Source organism: Neltuma alba, unplaced genomic scaffold (assembly GCF_004799145.2).
Source record: "Neltuma alba isolate B1F8T4 unplaced genomic scaffold, ASM479914v2 tig00010248_pilon, whole genome shotgun sequence".
Lineage (NCBI taxonomy): Eukaryota > Viridiplantae > Streptophyta > Magnoliopsida > Fabales > Fabaceae > Neltuma > Neltuma alba.
This window is the reverse complement of record NW_021635175.1, coordinates 383514-401193: the sequence shown is the minus strand read 5'-3', so window position 1 is coordinate 401193 and position 17680 is coordinate 383514. Positions and strand designations below refer to the sequence as shown.

General features: G+C 32.6%; 2 protein-coding genes across 2 annotated transcripts; both read left to right on the top strand.

Moving 5' to 3' along the window:
* Positions 1–1675: 1675 nt before the first annotated feature.
* On the top strand, positions 1676–4905 carry LOC114755308 (MDIS1-interacting receptor like kinase 1-like). The gene is made up of 2 exons (XM_028944176.1): positions 1676–2351; positions 4481–4905. The coding sequence occupies exons 1-2, from the start codon at positions 1676–1678 to the stop codon at positions 4903–4905; spliced, it is 1101 nt and encodes a 366-aa protein (XP_028800009.1).
* Positions 4906–4937: 32 nt separating this feature from the next.
* LOC114755307 (receptor kinase-like protein Xa21) lies at positions 4938–7350 on the top strand. Its single transcript, XM_028944175.1, has 2 exons — positions 4938–6480; positions 6910–7350. Exons 1-2 carry the CDS (start codon positions 4938–4940, stop codon positions 7272–7274), a joined length of 1908 nt encoding a protein of 635 aa, XP_028800008.1. The 3' UTR covers positions 7275–7350.
* Positions 7351–17680: the final 10330 nt, after the last annotated feature.

The window sequence follows — 17680 nt, the reverse complement described above, 5'->3', positions numbered from 1 at the left end:
GATGAACAGTGAAATCCTGAATTTCAAATTTTTCATCTGGAAATATTACGAAGCGACTTATATTGGTTCCAATTAATATATAATGGGATATAAAAAGAGGCGTGACAAGTGTTATAAAATATCCCTAACCATCTTATCATAACAAAATATAGGTTAAGTCAGTTAACATAAAATAAAAATTATAAATACAAATCATGAATTGTATCTTGACAAGTTGAAAATGAAAATTGCATTCTAATTTTAGATATGGACAATTTTAGAAAAAATATAATTAACATAAAACAAGGGGATGATGGTACCGGTGTATCAGATCAAAACATATACTACCTCTGATTCCTAATATAAAACTAGTTGGCTAGTTTAGAGAGATTAAGAAAAGTTACTAAATTACTTAATTACAGTATATGTTATATTATCTGTCCAAAATACTTATATAGATCATTAGATTGTATATCAATTTATAAATGAGGCAAATTAGTTTAAGTTAGAGAAAAATAATAAATATAAATAGTTTAAAGTAATTTAGTAACTTTCTTAATTTCTTATATTAAGGACCGGAGATATTATATATATTAGAACTAAAAGATTCTAAAACTCTAACAACAGAGTTTTTGGCCAGCCTGTCTGTTGGGTAAATTTATATTTCTGGCAAGCTTCATGAATCTTCCATTGTCTGTTGAGTGAATTCTGGATCTCACAAGACAACCTAAACCCCCCCTCCATTCTTATATATAGATGCATGTATTTATACAAGGGCCAAGGTATAATGTGTCTTTCTCTAATAGTCTCTAATGCCGTTTGAAATCCTCAATAGCATATACTTGTATATCTACGCTAACTCTATAATAATTTTATTATATAGATATTAATTAATTAACCCGAACTCTTTGTACATGCTTTTTTTTTTTTTTTTTTGCCAGCAACTGTTTTTACATGTTTTTCTCTCGGCGATTTAATTTTCTTGACTATGAAGTTTATGGGTGCAAGTAGGGAGGTGGGAAGGACACAGATGGGCTCTAGTTGACTTGATATTTCATTTTCTAGGGACTACATGAATGAAATGTGAAAAGATGTAAAAACATCTTTTTTGACCTTCAAGGTGTAAACACATGTACGTGCATTCACAGAATTTCGCAAATATTAGTTGTCGTAATCAAATGAGCTCCAAACATGTTCAAATTCTTGAAAAAAAAAATTCAATCTCGTGGGGCCCATCAATGAATTGTGAGAGATTTTTGAAATTCTCCTCATTTATAGAATCAAAGAAAATGGTTGAATGCATTATGAATACATTTGAATAGTCTATATTAAATATTAATTTAGGGGTGAAATCCATTTTTTTCAACAATCAGTGAAATCCATTTTCAATAATATTATGGCAGGACCTCACCATCCCCTTTAATTTATGATCAATCTGTCTTTTTAATTGACTAATAATGTTAGGCGGACACACAAATTTCCACCACGGTTGCGACTCACAACTGGCATCCACTTTTTGTAATCAACTTGCTTTCACATTTCTATTGATTACCTAAATCAAGCTTTTTCCTTGTTATAAAACGTTTCTCTGGTTTAAATTAATTACTAACCATCACTCTCACCATAGTATTTATTCGAACCATTAATCTCCTCCTGGGTCTTGAATCTAATAACAAGCCATATGCCTTCTGCAGACATGGGAAATCTTATCTTTCATTTCTGCTTCATCTTCTTCATGATTTGCCCAGGTTTATGTCAGTCCAATTTTACTAATTCCGATGAATTGGCGCTTCTTGCTTTCAAATCTTCTGTTAAGGATCCTTACAATCACTTGGAAAACTGGTCCAATTCGTCATCCATGTGCAATTGGACTGGGGTTACATGTGATTCTGAGCATGAGAGAGTGAGAATACTGAGTCTTGCAAAGATGGGTCTCAATGGAAACTTACCCTCACAGATTGGCAATTTGTCGTTCTTGGTAAAACTTGACCTCAGCAGCAACAACCTTTGTGGTAAGATGCCAAAAGAGTTGCTTCAGCTGCACAGGTTAGAAATTCTGAACTTGAGTTATAATGCATTCAGTGGAGAAATCCCAACTCGGATTGGAAGCTTATTTACGCTTCAACACTTGATTCTTGGCAATAATAGTTTTGGAGGCATCATTCCTGCAAGTATATCCAATTTGTCAAAGTTGGAGAACTTGGATTTGAATTCTAATTCCCTCCAAGGATCTATTCCCTTTGATATCGGAAGGCTTCAACATCTCAAAAGTTTACGACTTTATGTGAACAAGCTTTCAGGCATTATAACCCCAACTATTTCGAACATATCCTCGCTTGAGAGGATCTTATTGTCTCGCAACCTTTTACAAGGTATGCCTTGCATAATTATTACTTAACTTAGTCCTTATTATAAGCACCTAGTAATAACCTTACATAAATTAATGAAGTTAGTTAAACATATTTTCCCTCCGGTACTTAATGTAGGACCTAATTAGAAAGTTGATATTAGTCATTTATGTAAGATATACTTAATATGTTTATCAATTTTTTTTCCAAATTAACTCTATTGATATTTTTTCAACAATAATTAAGTAGGAGAGGTAGGAAGGAAATTAAAAAAGATGTTTAAAGTGTTTTAGAAAAAACATATCATATTAACTAATTTATCTAACAGTTTTAATACATTTAAATTAGTTAATTAGGTTTTACATTAATGATCAGAAGAGTATATTAATGTTCCATGTAATTGTAGGTAGATCGCAACTTTTATGTATTACAAAATTCCGTCTCTAAGTCAACATTCATACTTGTATGTATGAAGAAACCACAATATAATGTGGTATTGTCATTTTTTGGTTAATATGATATTCTATATGCATCAGCATCATATCAGTAGTTCTTTTTCTTCTTTTGTTACCATAATGCAAGAAATAGCACTCTTGCATTGTAATTCTGGTCTAAAACTCAATCAAACAACATGCAATGATTACCATAAATAAACGATCAGTGGAGGAAATTGAACCACTTATTGATGGATACTGACTTAGAAAGAGCGAAATTCAATTAACAGCATGCAAGTCCAATAATAGTTTAATCAAAAGTTTAACATCTCAATCAAAATACGCAGAGACAAGACAATATACAACCATCGATCACAAAAAATGAAAGGAGGGGCTATACAACTGATTATAACAATTTAATGGTGTGGAAGACCAATAAATGTGCAAATATGCTCAAGTGATCAACCCCCACCAAAATTGCTTACCATCAATTAGAGTTAGGTAGTCCAGTAACAAAGTCAAAAGAAATTTCTTCCCATATATTTTTAGGAATCCCTAATGGTTGCAAAAGACCAGTTGGGGGCGTGAGATACTTGTTTTTTTTTTTTGGACAAGGAATGCAATTCTAGACAAAATTTTAGACTTCCTCTTTTAAAACCAACGTTAAAAGCTTTTCTTGTAGCGACTTCTTAGCTTTGAATATGCATCCCCTTGGGTCTCTCTATCTCAAATGTAGGAAGTTCAACCTTAGAGTGGGGATGACAAGCTTGTCCCACCAAGGATTGTCTTGATCTTCTTCATCCAACTCTTCATTAACTTGTCTACCGTTACTACTATTGCTGCCTCTGGGTTCAAAAATTATCTTTCGATGTTTTAAAGTAGACATTTCTGCATCCCATGAGTTCAGTTTGGCGATGATTATAGAAAATTGTTGAGAAAGTAATTCAATGGTAGGATGGTCTGTTGGATTCGGATGGAGTGGTAGAAGTTTGGGTAGGTTCTAGAATGGGGAGATGAGGGGCAGAGTTGAGTACAGAGTTGCGTGTGTAGGCCATAGTGACCCAACAGGTTCCAGAGACAGGGCTTTGATACCTAAAATGATAGATACTGATAAAGACGAAGAAATTCTAGGAGAGAGGAGACAAAAGAGAAGAGAATAGAGGTGAAGTGAGAAGAGAGAATTATCGCAGAACCAGGATCTGTAATTCGAGGAGAAGGAAGGAGAAGTTACTGAATAAAGACATTCAAATCTTCTTACAAAGGAGGCTTTAACAGTCTACCCAAGTAACCGGATAACACAAAGTAACTGACAATACTAACATAAATAGGGAGTAACTAACAACGTTTCTCATGATTCATTTGGTTACCTAAAACTCTATGATCGCATCCTTACTTAAGAATCTATTATCCCAACCTACCTCATATCCTTGCAAAATTTTACAAGAATTTTATAATAAAAGGCAAACCATCTATAAACATGATATATCCAACCTATTGTTTGTACCTTAAAATGAATTACCTGATCCTACCCACAAGAAAATTACATTATCTAAAAGCAAACTTTAGGCGGATAACATTAGTGACCAAGCACTAAATAGTAAACATTGAGTGTTATAGGTACATATAAATAGTTAGACAACATAATTTTATTTACATTTTTGTATTAGCTTCAAATATTAATCTCTGTGGTACGTGGATTAATATTTGTATTCGATCCAGGCTCAATACCTATGGAAATAGGTAATCTTCAACAACTTGAGACATTATTGTTGTCTCATAACAAATTGAGCGAATCTATTCCATCAGAAATTTTCAACATCTCAACTTTGAAAGTCTTGTCCCTCCTCAACAACTCTCTATCAGGAAGTCTTCCATCCGATTTTGGATATGGCCTATGTAATCTACAAGAGTTGTATTTATGGGGCAACAAACTCTCCGGAAGAATCCCAAATACTATATCCAATGCTTCCAAGTTAACCATTCTAGAACTGGAGCAAAATAATTTTGATGGGGTTTTACCAAGCACACTTGGGCATTTAACATACCTAGAAAGACTCTGGGTAGATGATAACAATTTCACTATAAGAGATGATTCAGATTCTGAAGCTGGCTTTTTAGCTCGTTGTCAAACTGTGGACATTTGAAGACTCTGATTCTCTCAATTAATCCTTTGCATATGAAACTTCCCAAGTCCATTGGAAACTTGTCTGATTCTCTACAAGTGCTGTTGATACACTCCTGCGAGATTAATGGTAAAATACCATCAGAAATTGGGAATTTGTCTAACTTGTATCACTTATCTTTCGCTGAAAATGTCTTAAGTGGATCAATTCCAGCAACAATTAGCAACTTGCAGGCTCTTCAGCTTTTGAATCTTATGGGCAATGAGCTAGATGGTTTGATTGTTGATGAGCTTTGTGACATTAGAAGGCTTGCATATTTATATCTGTCCCGAAACCAATTTTCTGGAGCAATGCCGTTTTGCTTAGGAAATCTTATGTACCTGCAGGAGCTTTATTTGGACGCCAATAAATTGACTGCTGAGGTACCTTCTTCCTTTTGGAATTTGACAGGTATATTGCAAGTAAACCTATCTTCCAACATGTTGGTTGGAAATCTTTCATTCAAGATTGGGAACATAAAATCTCTCACGCTATTAGATTTGTCCAGAAATCATCTTTCAGGCACCATTCCAACAACCATTGGTAGCTTGCAAAATTTGCAAATTTTCTCCTTAACGCATAACATATTGCAAGGAAAGATTCCGGTATCACTTGGGAATTTGCTAAGCTTAGAAAAGCTAGACCTTTCCCAAAATAATTTGTCTGGTGAGATTCCTAAATCGCTAGAGTCACTTACATCCCTTAAGTACGTGAATCTCTCTTATAATGAACTACAAGGTGAGATTCCTAGCGGTGGGGTCTTCAAAGATTTGTCCGCTGAATCTTTCATGATGAATAAAGCACTTTGTGGTGAGGCAAAAATGCAAGTTCCTCCATGCAGAAAAGAAAAAAGAAAGAGGTCAAAGGCAAAATTGATTTTGCTGATGTACATCCTACCTGTGGTTTTGTCAACAATTTTCATTGGTTTAGGCATTATCCTCTTTCAACGCAAACGAATAAATTCCAGGCATACCATGAAACAAGATTTATCAACTTTAGGAACGCCAATAAGGATTTCTTATTTTGAAATTTTGGATGCAACCAACAGATTTGATAAGAGCAACTTACTGGGAAGTGGAAGTTTTGGTTCTGTATTCAAAGGAAGGCTTTCAAGTGGAATAATGGTTGCTGTCAAAATATTCAATTTTGATTCTGAAACATTGTCAAGGAGCTTTGAAGTGGAATGCGATGCAATGCGTAATGTGCGTCATCGCAATTTGGTGAAGATCATTAGTAGTTGTTCCAATGTTGATTTCAAGTGTTTGATAATGGAGTTCATTCCCAATGGAAGTCTTGAAAAATGGTTATATTCTCATAACTATTGTTTGGATTTTCTGCAAAGGTTAAATATAATGATAAATATCGCATCTGCTTTGGAATATCTCCATCATGGCTTACCAAAACCAATAGTCCACTGTGATCTGAAGCCAAGTAACATTTTGCTGGATGATAAAATGGTTGCTCATTTGAGTGACTTTGGACTTGCAAAATTTTTAGATGAAGGAAAATCGAGGACACTCACAGAGACAATACCTACAATTGGTTATGTTGCACCAGGTAATTATCCTAAACGTTGCTACTTTTTGTCCTTCAATATGAATACTCACAAATTCTTATATGATAAAAACTCTTGGGTATTTACTTCTAATTTTATGAGGGTGGTTTTTAGATTAAAAAAGGAGAGCTATACTTGTTTAATTAATTTAGCATACGGATGTCCAAGTTCTTTAGTCTAAGGAAAAGAATAAATTTTGATCCTTGAACTTTTCCTTAGTTACTGATTCTGTATTTAAACTTTCATTTGAAACAACTTAATCCCTATAATTTCTTGACTTAGAACAAGTCCATTGTCATAACTTTTTTGACTTGTAATTCTTTATTGCTCAATAAGCAATAAGGGCTGAATTGATTAAATGCTTTTTGTAAGTTTTTTTTATTTTTATGAGATAGTTGATTTTTCACTTGGCGGAATCAAATCATATGCAGAATACGGATCTCTTGGAATTGTTTCAACGAAAGTTGATGTGTATAGTTTCGGAATAATACTAATAGAAGTGTTCACAAGAAAAAGGCCAACAGAAGATATGTTTGTGGATCGCTTGAGCTTGAAGAGTTGGGTAAGTGAATCATTGTCACATTCATTAACTCAGGTCATAGATTCCAATTTAATACAAGGAGATGATCCGCGATATATTCCTGATATTTTGACAACTACATCCACTATCTTTGAATTGGCCTTGAACTGTTGTGCCGATGTTTCACGAAAGCGTTGCAGTATGTCAGATGTTGTGGCATCATTGAACAAGATCAAGGACATGTTTATGCAAAGATGTCACTTGGATAAATATTGAACCTATTTGTAATTTATTTGTCTTGCTGTCTATCACTCATTTTTATTGACAATCCCACTTAGAAATGTTTGGATGCAATACCTAGTGAGAAATTATGGACATAAATTTAATATGGTTTGTTTCTTCTTCGTGTTTGTTTTTTTTTTCCTGTTGGGATTATCTGTAATATGTGGATTATGGGCCTTTTGGTCAATGATCTGGAGGAGTCATGCTGGCCGAAAAAATAAGTAAGAATCCTTATTTTTAAGTTTTTAAAGAAGGTATTAAAGCATTTAGATTGAGCACATTCAGTATTCACTTGAGTACAATTAGGTCAGGTTACATATATAAATATATATAAATTATGTTTAATTCTCCAATCACAAACAGAGTCATATGTTCTATTGTCATATTTTTAAAAAATAAAATATATGGTTACATGAATATCTTGTAAATATTTTCCCTCACTTCGTGCCATTATGTACTTTGTTCTTTGGTTTTCTTCTCAGCAGTCAATATCATAAAATTATAATTATTGTTATATTCACATACTTCATCTTCTCAGTTAATTTTATCATTATTTTTCTTTGGAATCAAATTTTTATGCATTCTTGCTATTATTTTTCTATTCATAAAATATAGATAATATAGATTAAAATATAATTAAATTATGATCGATTCAATCCAGTGATCAAGAATTTCATATATGCCATTGCAATATAATCCTTATTTTCACTTTAAATTAACTTGCATCAACCCCGATCACATGCATGAAGATTGCCCAGGTATTGCATACTTGGATTTACGTTGAGCTAATTCATACTTAGAGCCAGACTAGCCAGGAAGATGGAACTGAGAAGGAAGACAGCTAGACAGTAAAAAAAAAAACAAACAAACATAGTATTAACAATTGAAAATTGTAAAATATATAGTACTATGTATAAATACATAGCAACGAAGTTTATTTTAGGCTTCGATTAAAATACGCAGGAAAAATATATCTAGTTTGAATAATTATACATAATTCTGTAAATTTTATTATAAATGTATGTTTAAGAAATTTTTATAGATTTGGCTTTTATATAAACTCGTAATGGCATTGCCAATGGTAGCACTATAAAAATGATACAACCGTAAAAATGATGAATTTGTTGACAATTACCACCTCCAGTTTTTAATATAAAAGCTAGTTGGGGGTTGGTCGTAAATATAAGATCTTATTTCACTTTATTCTCTATTTTTTTCCAAAATATCCCTATGGATTGTAAGGGTTCCTATTATGAAATAATTCTAATTATTTAATGGACATGATTGAGGAGGATAGTTTAGAGAGATTAACACACATTTGTGACAAATAACCAATATAATCAATTTTTTTAATATTCCTAAATTAATTATCTTATTCTTATATTAAGGACGGGATGTGATACAGTGAAAGTGAAGTACAATAACATGAGCAAGAAGAATATGCAATGCCAGAGCACAACTGCTAGCTCATCTCCAAAACGACGAATTTTGGATTTAAATGACTTGGTCTTAGCATTTTCTTCTTTGACCTCCTCCTCTCTCTTTGCTCCTTCCTCCGTCCCTAGTATCCTCAATTCCCACGTTCAGACCCAAAGAGGTTAGATTCAGTCCCTTTGCAATTGCAACTTTTATCACCGAACAAGATGACTCATTTGGCAGAATCAGATGGTAATACCTCAATCAAAAGAGAACGGTCGTTCAAGGGGTCCGGGTTATTATCATTGAGCTGATGACGAGAGAAACAGCATCTATACCCAAGAGGATAAGATAGTCCCCCTTCAGAAAAAAAAAAAGGCTCTCTCTTTTACAAGTTGAGCGTCAGTTTTTGAACTGTAAAAATGAATACGCATTATGCAGGGGAACATGACCCTCGTTACAACACCCATTAGCCAAACATGATAATGGAAAAAGTTTTGAGATTAAGAGAATAAATCACAAGCTAAGCTCAGTAAGTAAAAGGAGGAACAATCATTCATTAACTCCAAGACTAACATGGATTCAACGGTGTCTATTGAGCTAGAGGCTGAGGACACTACAATTCTAGAACGTTCTGTTTTTTTGGCCTGCCCCTACTAAATGAATAAGGGTAGGATAGGAAAGAATGAAAAAGGAAAAAAGAAGGCATTGGCATGGATGAATTTCAAAACCGGGCTTTACATAAAGGGACAGAGGGATCAATACAAAACCTAGCCGACATGTTAAGAGTTTTTTTTTTAAAATCAGCACTAGAATTAATGCAATACTGGCAGGAACATAAAGATCCGTGTCTTGGATTGGAATCTTTTGGGTTTAATAGGACTGGTTGGCATCTCTTCATTGAAAAATAGTAGTTGATGACAAGATGAAACAACTACTTCAATTGGAATCTGCAGCGAGAACTGGGCAGCAGTATAAAATCAGCACTAGAATTAATGTTGAATGTAACACTTATGCTACCGTTCTTATTCCCACTTCAATTTTTCATGTTGCAGTGGTTTGACACCCCAGTTCTTGAGAAACTGCCTCACAGTTTCAGATATCAGGAAATTATGTCTTGGCCGGTCATGACATTGCAGGTGGAATGGCCCCTCTCTCCTCCCCTCTGTGTTATATTGGCCAAAACGACAGGGGTCAGAAACAGAGCATCGATGGATGGCCCAAACAAGAAGCTGGCAATGTTTTAAAAGTTAGACCGGACCTCGAGTTGGACAAGTTAGTGAATCAAGATTTAAAATGGTCAGATCCGGTTGGACGTTCACTCGGATAGATAATATAATAAGTAAATAAAAATAAAATCATATACGTATATAGTAATATATAATTATTTGGTTCCAAAATATGTAACTAAGAGATATATTATTAAAGTGTCAAAAAAAAAACCATAATATGACAAATTATCAACATATTAGGTAATAAATTAATATTATAATATATCAGACAAAACTAAAATTAAATACATATGAAATTCATTTTAATTAAATATATAGATAACATCCAATTATAAATTATTCGTATAAGCTTTTATTAAGAAAATTAATAAAAAGTACTAATATATGTTTCTTAAGTTTTTTTGGAAACACAGACCTAGGAGGCAAAAAAGAAAAAGTAACAGTATTTATCGAGATTAAATAATATTTAATAATATTAAATTAGTTTTATAAACTCATTTGTTTGACCACACTGCAACTAAAATTTGATGATTTTTATCATCTCTTTTCGCCTAGCTATTTAATTTTATAATCAAATTAAATGGGACACGTGGTGAGAGATAAAGATGACTGTGCCAAAGCCCAAAATGTAACCCTACTTGCCCTCTTCTTATTTCAGGTCGTTGTTTACATCTTTGCGTTTTCTTAGCCGCGCCTCGCCTGGATTCTCCATTTTGCTGATATCTAGAGGTTTTAAAAATGAATTTGGGTTTGTGATTGAAGCAGATCTAGTTAGTTTTTTTTTTGGGGTGGGGGGGGGGGTTACGAGTAGATCTAATTAGTTATTTGCTCTGCAATAAATACTATGATGAGAGCGATGGTCGCAAGGTAATTAACTAACTGTAAACCGAAGAAAGGTTTTACTCCTCCGCTTCTTAGGAGCTACTCCTTCAGTCCTTAATATAAGACCCATTTAACTAATTTGATTAGATTAAAGAAATTAGGTAAATTAGTTAATTATAAGAAATGTGACACGTTTTTACTAAAATACCATAATCATCTTTCTTAATACCCCTATTTCTCTTTTACTTGATTATAGTTGAGGGAGTATCTATAGGGGTAATTTAGATAAAAGTGATAAATATGAGAAATGGGTCTTATATTTAGGGCCAAAACTAACTTAACAATTGGGTCCTATATTAAGGATCGGAGGAGTAATTAGAAAGTTGATGTTAGTCCTGTAATATAAAACCTATTTTACTTGTTTATCAATTATTTTTTAAATTAACATTATTGATATTCCCCTAACAATGATTAAGTAGGAGAAAGATGAAGAGAATTAAGAAAAATACTTAAGGTGTTTTACAAAAAATATGTCGTATTAACTAATTTAAATATCATATTTAATCTACTCAAATTAGTTAATTAGGTTTTATATCAAGGACCGAAAAAGTATTTTATAAACAAGCAAAAAATCTACGGAATATTCAAAAATCAAAGCTTGCCTTGGGCAATCAATAGAAATAAGAAGACAAGTTGATGAGAAAAAACAGGAAAGCACAGTTGTGGGTCATCCTGGAAATTTCTGGGTCGGCTTAACACTATTTAGTCAATGAAAAAGACAGATTGGTTATAAAGGGGATTTTTTTCTGGGGGTTATGGAAAATGGATTTTGCTCCTAAATATATATTCCTGTCTTATTTATAACTCAATTCAAAAATGTTTTATTGAAATCAAGAAAAATTTTAAATCTGATTAACTTTTGTTTAAAATTAACAACACTTTAATTTTATATCTATTTAATATGTATTTTTAATAAAATAATAATATATATAATAATAAATGAAACATAAAGGGTAGCCTGTTTGATGGTTGAACAATACAAATGTTCAATTAATGAGGTTATAGAGTTGTTTTAGGAGATTGGGTTACTATATAGTATACTGTGTTACTTGACGATTTTTTTTTTTTTTTATCATAACCACCAAGTGAGTCATTTATATATTTGTCATTTTTCCATATAACCGTAAACTATTCATACATAATTTCCCTAAAATATGAGTTGTTTTTCAGAATACCTCCCTACATTAAAGGTATATACATATTTAGCCAGAAGCATTCCAACAACAAAACCTATTTGCATCTATCTATATATATATATATATAATAAATTAATTAGAATTATATAAGAAGAATATATAAAACAAAAAGATAAATTCCTCCGTATAGAAATCAACAAAAACCTTAACTCTCGGATCAGAAAACATTAGTTTAAAGAAAACCCTAGTGCCACAAGAGAAGCTGGTAAGGACATGCTCCATTCCACAAGTTATTGCAACATATTGAACAGCGCAAATTAGATCATTTACATTCAACATGTTGTATTTAGCCGTAGAAGTACATGTGACCCTTCTCTTACTGCAACAAACTAATGAACATTATTAAGTGACTAATAACTATCAACGATTATTGATGTTATGTTCAGTTAACATAATTTTACAGTTCAATGAAAGCGATATTATCTCGCACACACTTACAAGCCGTCATTATGGCTGAAGAGAGCACTCCAGGAAGCTTAATTTGTGGCTTAATAGAGAGAGAAAGAGAAATGAGATTAATAAAAAAAAATCATACTACTATGTTTTTATTTATAAGTCACTTGTAGAGAAAAAATTTGTTCCTAAATAGGGTTAATATAATTTTTGGTCTCTTAAATTTGCTTTTATTTTGGTTTTAGTCTCTTAAATTTCAAACCATAGATTTTGGTCAGTCAAGTTTCTTTTCATTTAAAATATTGGTTCCTATAATACAATAAATATCTGGATCATTTTGCCCTTTGAAGGACCAAAAATTATAGTTCGAATCTTGAGGGACTAGAACCATATATGAGAGCAAACTTGAAGTACAAAAGATTAGGATATTTCATGGTTTGCAGACTTAGGATACACTCATAAATAGTAACAGAGTGGTAGATGAGAAGAACAAAAGATGTGTGTGTGTGTGTGTGTGTGTGTGAGAGAGAGAGAGAGAGAAGAAAAATCCATGTCGCATTAAATTTCTAAAAATAAAAGTCTAAAAGTAAAATAACAATAATTCTATATCCGAGGGAGTATACGTACAAGCGCGCAGTACTTGATACATGAAAAGAGCATTACACATCATGAGTAAATACTTTGCCATTAATACATCTCTTTTGATATAAGCTTGACACATCAAAAAAGAAAGAGCATTACACATCATGAGTAAAAAATAGTGTTATTCTTACATATAAGCTTTTGATACGTATGGCTCGTAGTGATCATAAGCTAGCTAGTTTGAGCATTGAGGGTGGCTTATATTTTGATGGCTCATTTACTTCAGTTTTGAGGGTCATTCTGGACCGATGGAGGCTTCCTTTTCGGTGGTGGTGGTGGTCGTTGTCGAGGTCCGAAGTGAGGTGGTGGTGGGCGTGAAGGGTTATGTTTTTTGTTTGGAAAGGTAGGATCTCCCTCATTAAGTGTGGTGCTTGATGACTTAAGAATATAATATCTTCGAGGTGGCCACCGGTAAGAGTACTGCCGATCGGCGAGGGAGCTTGGGATCGTCAGAAACTGAACAGCAATGAAAAGCACAACCAACAACTTGGCAACCATCTGACTTCTTAGGGCTCTCTTTAGAATATTGATCTATTGGTGTAGAGAGCACGTGGGAGTGCTGGCCTTTTATAATGTCACAATTCCTGTATATTCTGTCGTTATTGACGCCAATGTAATGCTTTTCTAAGTTTTATTTGCTTACTAATCATGTGGTTGTTTAATTCAAGAGCTAAACAAAATGGAATTCAAAATTTGAAATTCTTTTAAATGAACACAATATATGGGAAGGCTTCGACTTGGATGGGAAACTTCTTCGCACTTGAATGATCATCCAAGTGAATCATACTTGTCCAAGTTAGAAACCTCCTCGCTTGTTCCATATGGTTTTGGAATTTTCAGGAAAAGAGAAGGATTATTGCAGTCCTCGTCATTAGTCAATATTCAATTCATTCCGTTGTATGCAAATTTGTTTCTTTAATTTTCTTCTTGTTGAATCATTTTTTTTTTGGCCGCCACTTCTAACAAATCATGATGCCATTGTCTGCTCATTGTTAACACGGAGGAAGAAAAATAAAACTAATAAAAATAAAGATCATGTGAGAAGAGGCTGTATTTTATACCACAGACCAGCAAGACCTGCATATGTAGCATTTAATCGACACTTGTCAATAAAAGTTTTAGAAATCTCAATTAAATAGCACATAAGAATTAGGATTCCATCCCAAACTAATCAACATTTATCTAATCCTTATGAAATATTACTCGAAAGGTTTAGCCACAATTAAGTATTTATTGGGAAAAAAAATAGACTATAGCATCAAAACAATCTGGTATCCTAATAATTAAATAAAAAATAGCATAACATGTGTTTGAGGAGCTCAATAACATAGCCTAAAGCTTTAAGGCTCACTCCTCTGGTGCCTCTCTTTGACTCTTATTTAACCTCTCACATGAAAATGTTAAGATGACAGTACGAGATTTATCGGTTCATAAACCAAATTCATAACAACTATATGCATAACACGTCAAAACGCAAATGCAGCCTCTTTTATTAGTCTGCCTAGTGTTATTCATGTATATCTGATAAAAACTAGTTCCATAAACTTATCCACAGTCTAATTCACACACTGGACCAATCAAAGCTCCTCCGATACTTGAAAGGTACAGAGTCCAAACCTAACGTTGTCCATGTTCCAAGTGATGCAAGTTTTATGTCTAACATCTCAAGATACAATTCATGATTTTTAAGTATGATAAATTTATAAATTTATTTTATTTTTAAATGACGTAACTTATATTTTGTTCCAATAAAATGGTTAGATGTATTTCATAATAACTCTTGTAACTTGATCTAGTTTTTGGTTGATTTCTCGAACACTTACAAGCCATTATTGTGGTTAACGCAATACATGTTTAGTTTCAGATTGAAAATAATTAATCAAAATGGACCTATGGTTTTGATAATTTCCAACATAACAACACGCTATCTAGGTCGTATGTTAATTCGTGAGACATGACCATGTGTTACGTAATCGGTAAAGTGCAGCCAGCTAAGCTTAATTTGTGGCTTTTAGAGATAAAGAGAAATGAAATGAGAAGACTAATATGAAAAGAAGAGGTGATAAGAGGGAGAGGTATAATTATTAAAAGAAAAACCCACGTGGCATTGAATTTCTAAACAACAATAAAAAGGGCATTACACACTAGTAAAGAGTGCTCTTATTCCCCTTTTCTCTAATATACTTTGCAATGTCCAAACTTCCCAAATATTCTCTTTATCATTAGACTTCAGATAAAATGAGTAATATTTTGACATCTTACGACGGCAAAATATTGCAATTTTAATTTTGTTAATAATTTTAAAAGAAAATAAAAAAAAGCATAATCTCGGAATTTTTCTTTAAAAAATAATAAAAGATTTAAGATTGTTGCATTTCATCACTAAAAGATATCAAAATACATACCATTGAAATCTAATAATAAGAAAACATTTAGAAGATTAGGACATTACAGAGGCAAGGGGAGGCATATTAATTAGAAGCCCCAAACCCGTATTCTTACATATAATTTATATATATATATATATATATATATATATATAGGTGGTAGGAGGATCTATGATGCTCCGCCGCATCGGCGATAACACAGAGGCGAGTGCTGGCCTTTCATCATGTCACAATTCCTATGTTGTCACGATTGGTGTGTCATTATAATACTACTTCCAGTCTTGAATATAAGAGTTAGTTGACTAGTTTAAGTAGATTAAGAAAACTAATTAAGTTAGTTATTTACAATACATAAGTGTTGTATTTTTTAAAATATCCTTACTAATAAAGTATATTGGCTAGAACTATCATTATTATAATGATTACCTTAAGAAAAAATGGATAAATATGAGCGACAAAATGGCTTAGGGTCTTATATTTAGGATCAAAATAAAAGTCAAACAAGCTCTTATATTAAAGATCGGAAGTAGTACTTGACTAAGTTTGACTATTAATGAGGTGTATGTTATCAGTCCGTGCAATAATTCAAGAGTTAAACAAAAATTTGAAATTGCGTTTTGATGAAGTCAATCGACAATTTTCAACTTGGATGCGAAACTTCTTCACACTTTCACGTATTTGAATCCTCCTAGTGGATCATATTTGTCCAAGTTTGTTTTTATAATTGATTATGGTATTTTAAATGAGATTTTAACATTCGTTACGACTTACACTTTCTCGCGGATAATACTACAAAGGGATTGACTTTGAACAGTAGATCTTTATATATGATACAACGGCGGTTTGACTGTGCTCATTTGAGCTAACCAAGTCAAAAACCACGAAAAACAATTTATGGGAGAAGACAGAAGACAAAAGAAACGAAGGAGGCCAATGAAAACTTAGCACAAAACCTAGTACGTGCACAAGGTCAATATGTTGGACCAATTGGCGCACGAAAAGATTTGGTTTTATATAAACTCATGATGGCACTGGAAAGGGATTGGATCACATGGAATGGAGTTTGCGGTAAAATCCAAGGATGCAAGGATTTGGTTAAAAATAGGTTCGTCGTGAGATTGCAAACTGACTTAAAGAGGTATTAGAGTAAAACCAAACTTCAGTTTAGAGCATAATTTCTGAAAAAAATTATTTTGAGAATACATTTTGTGAAAAAAATGATTTTGATAACGTGAAAGTATTTGGATAATTATTATCGAAATCACTTTTTCTTGTGCAAATTACTAAAGAAAGCATAAGTTAATATAATAATTATATAAAACATTTATTTGAAATAATATATTTGTAAATAATATATTTTTCCAACATAATAAATAATATATGAAAAAATATGATAATTATTATGTGTATATGTATTTATAAAATATAAGATTTAATATGTTTTTAGGAAAAATTTGAGAAAAGTTTTTTTAATAAGAGCTTAAGGATTGACTTCATTTTACTTATTAATTATCATTTTTCCTTTTCTCCAAAAAAAAAAATACACACTACATCTAATTCATGGACGCACGCTGCAATTGTTGCTCTTCAAGGTGGCTTTTGGTTTGCTTTCAAACCTGAGAGGTATTTTTGTCCATATCCAGTTGGCACCATATTTAACATCTCAAAAGCAACATTTTTTTTTTCACTTTTCTGAAAACTTTGGTTTCCAGCCTCAAACCATGGTTTGAAGCAAAAAAATCAATTTTCTAAAATCTTGAGCTGTTTGGATGATTTTAAGCCCAAATCATAGTTTGAGATCTGTCATGTTTTTTTTTTAATCTAAATAACCCTTAATAGGAATGAATGATATGAATGATAATATTGCCAAAACATTAAATGAATTTCCAGATCAGTTGCATATTGCCATAGACTTGAGATTATTCTATTTGTATCCAATTAATCACTAAGATTGATAGAGCTGAGGGTGGCCGCCATTATAAATATTTCTATTCAAAACATCTCCCAATCTAGTATTACTTTTTTGAGAAATTAGAGGAGTTTTTCCATAATGGAGGGCAGTTAATTATGTTACACTGCATAGTTAGTCTCTACTACGTGTTGAACTTCTGCAATCTCAAGTGTTTATGATCACAGGTATGTCTACTTTTGACATCGGTCTTCACATATTCGACTGCTTATGAGTTGAAATATGTATTTGGCAGACACCATCATGGAGAAGATCAGAAGCAAGACAGCGAGGTGATGATGAC

Excerpts from the sequence above, each read along its gene's own strand:
- LOC114755308 (XM_028944176.1), top strand. The coding sequence starts at position 1,676 with ATGGGAAATCTTATCTTTCATTTCTGCTTCATCTTCTTCATGATTTGC. Across the intron at positions 2,352-4,480 it reads GTCTCGCAACCTTTTACAAG|GCTCAATACCTATGGAAATA; the intron begins GTATGCCTTGCA and ends TATTCGATCCAG.
- LOC114755307 (XM_028944175.1), top strand. The coding sequence starts at position 4,938 with ATGAAACTTCCCAAGTCCATTGGAAACTTGTCTGATTCTCTACAAGTG. Across the intron at positions 6,481-6,909 it reads AATTGGTTATGTTGCACCAG|AATACGGATCTCTTGGAATT; the intron begins GTAATTATCCTA and ends AATCATATGCAG.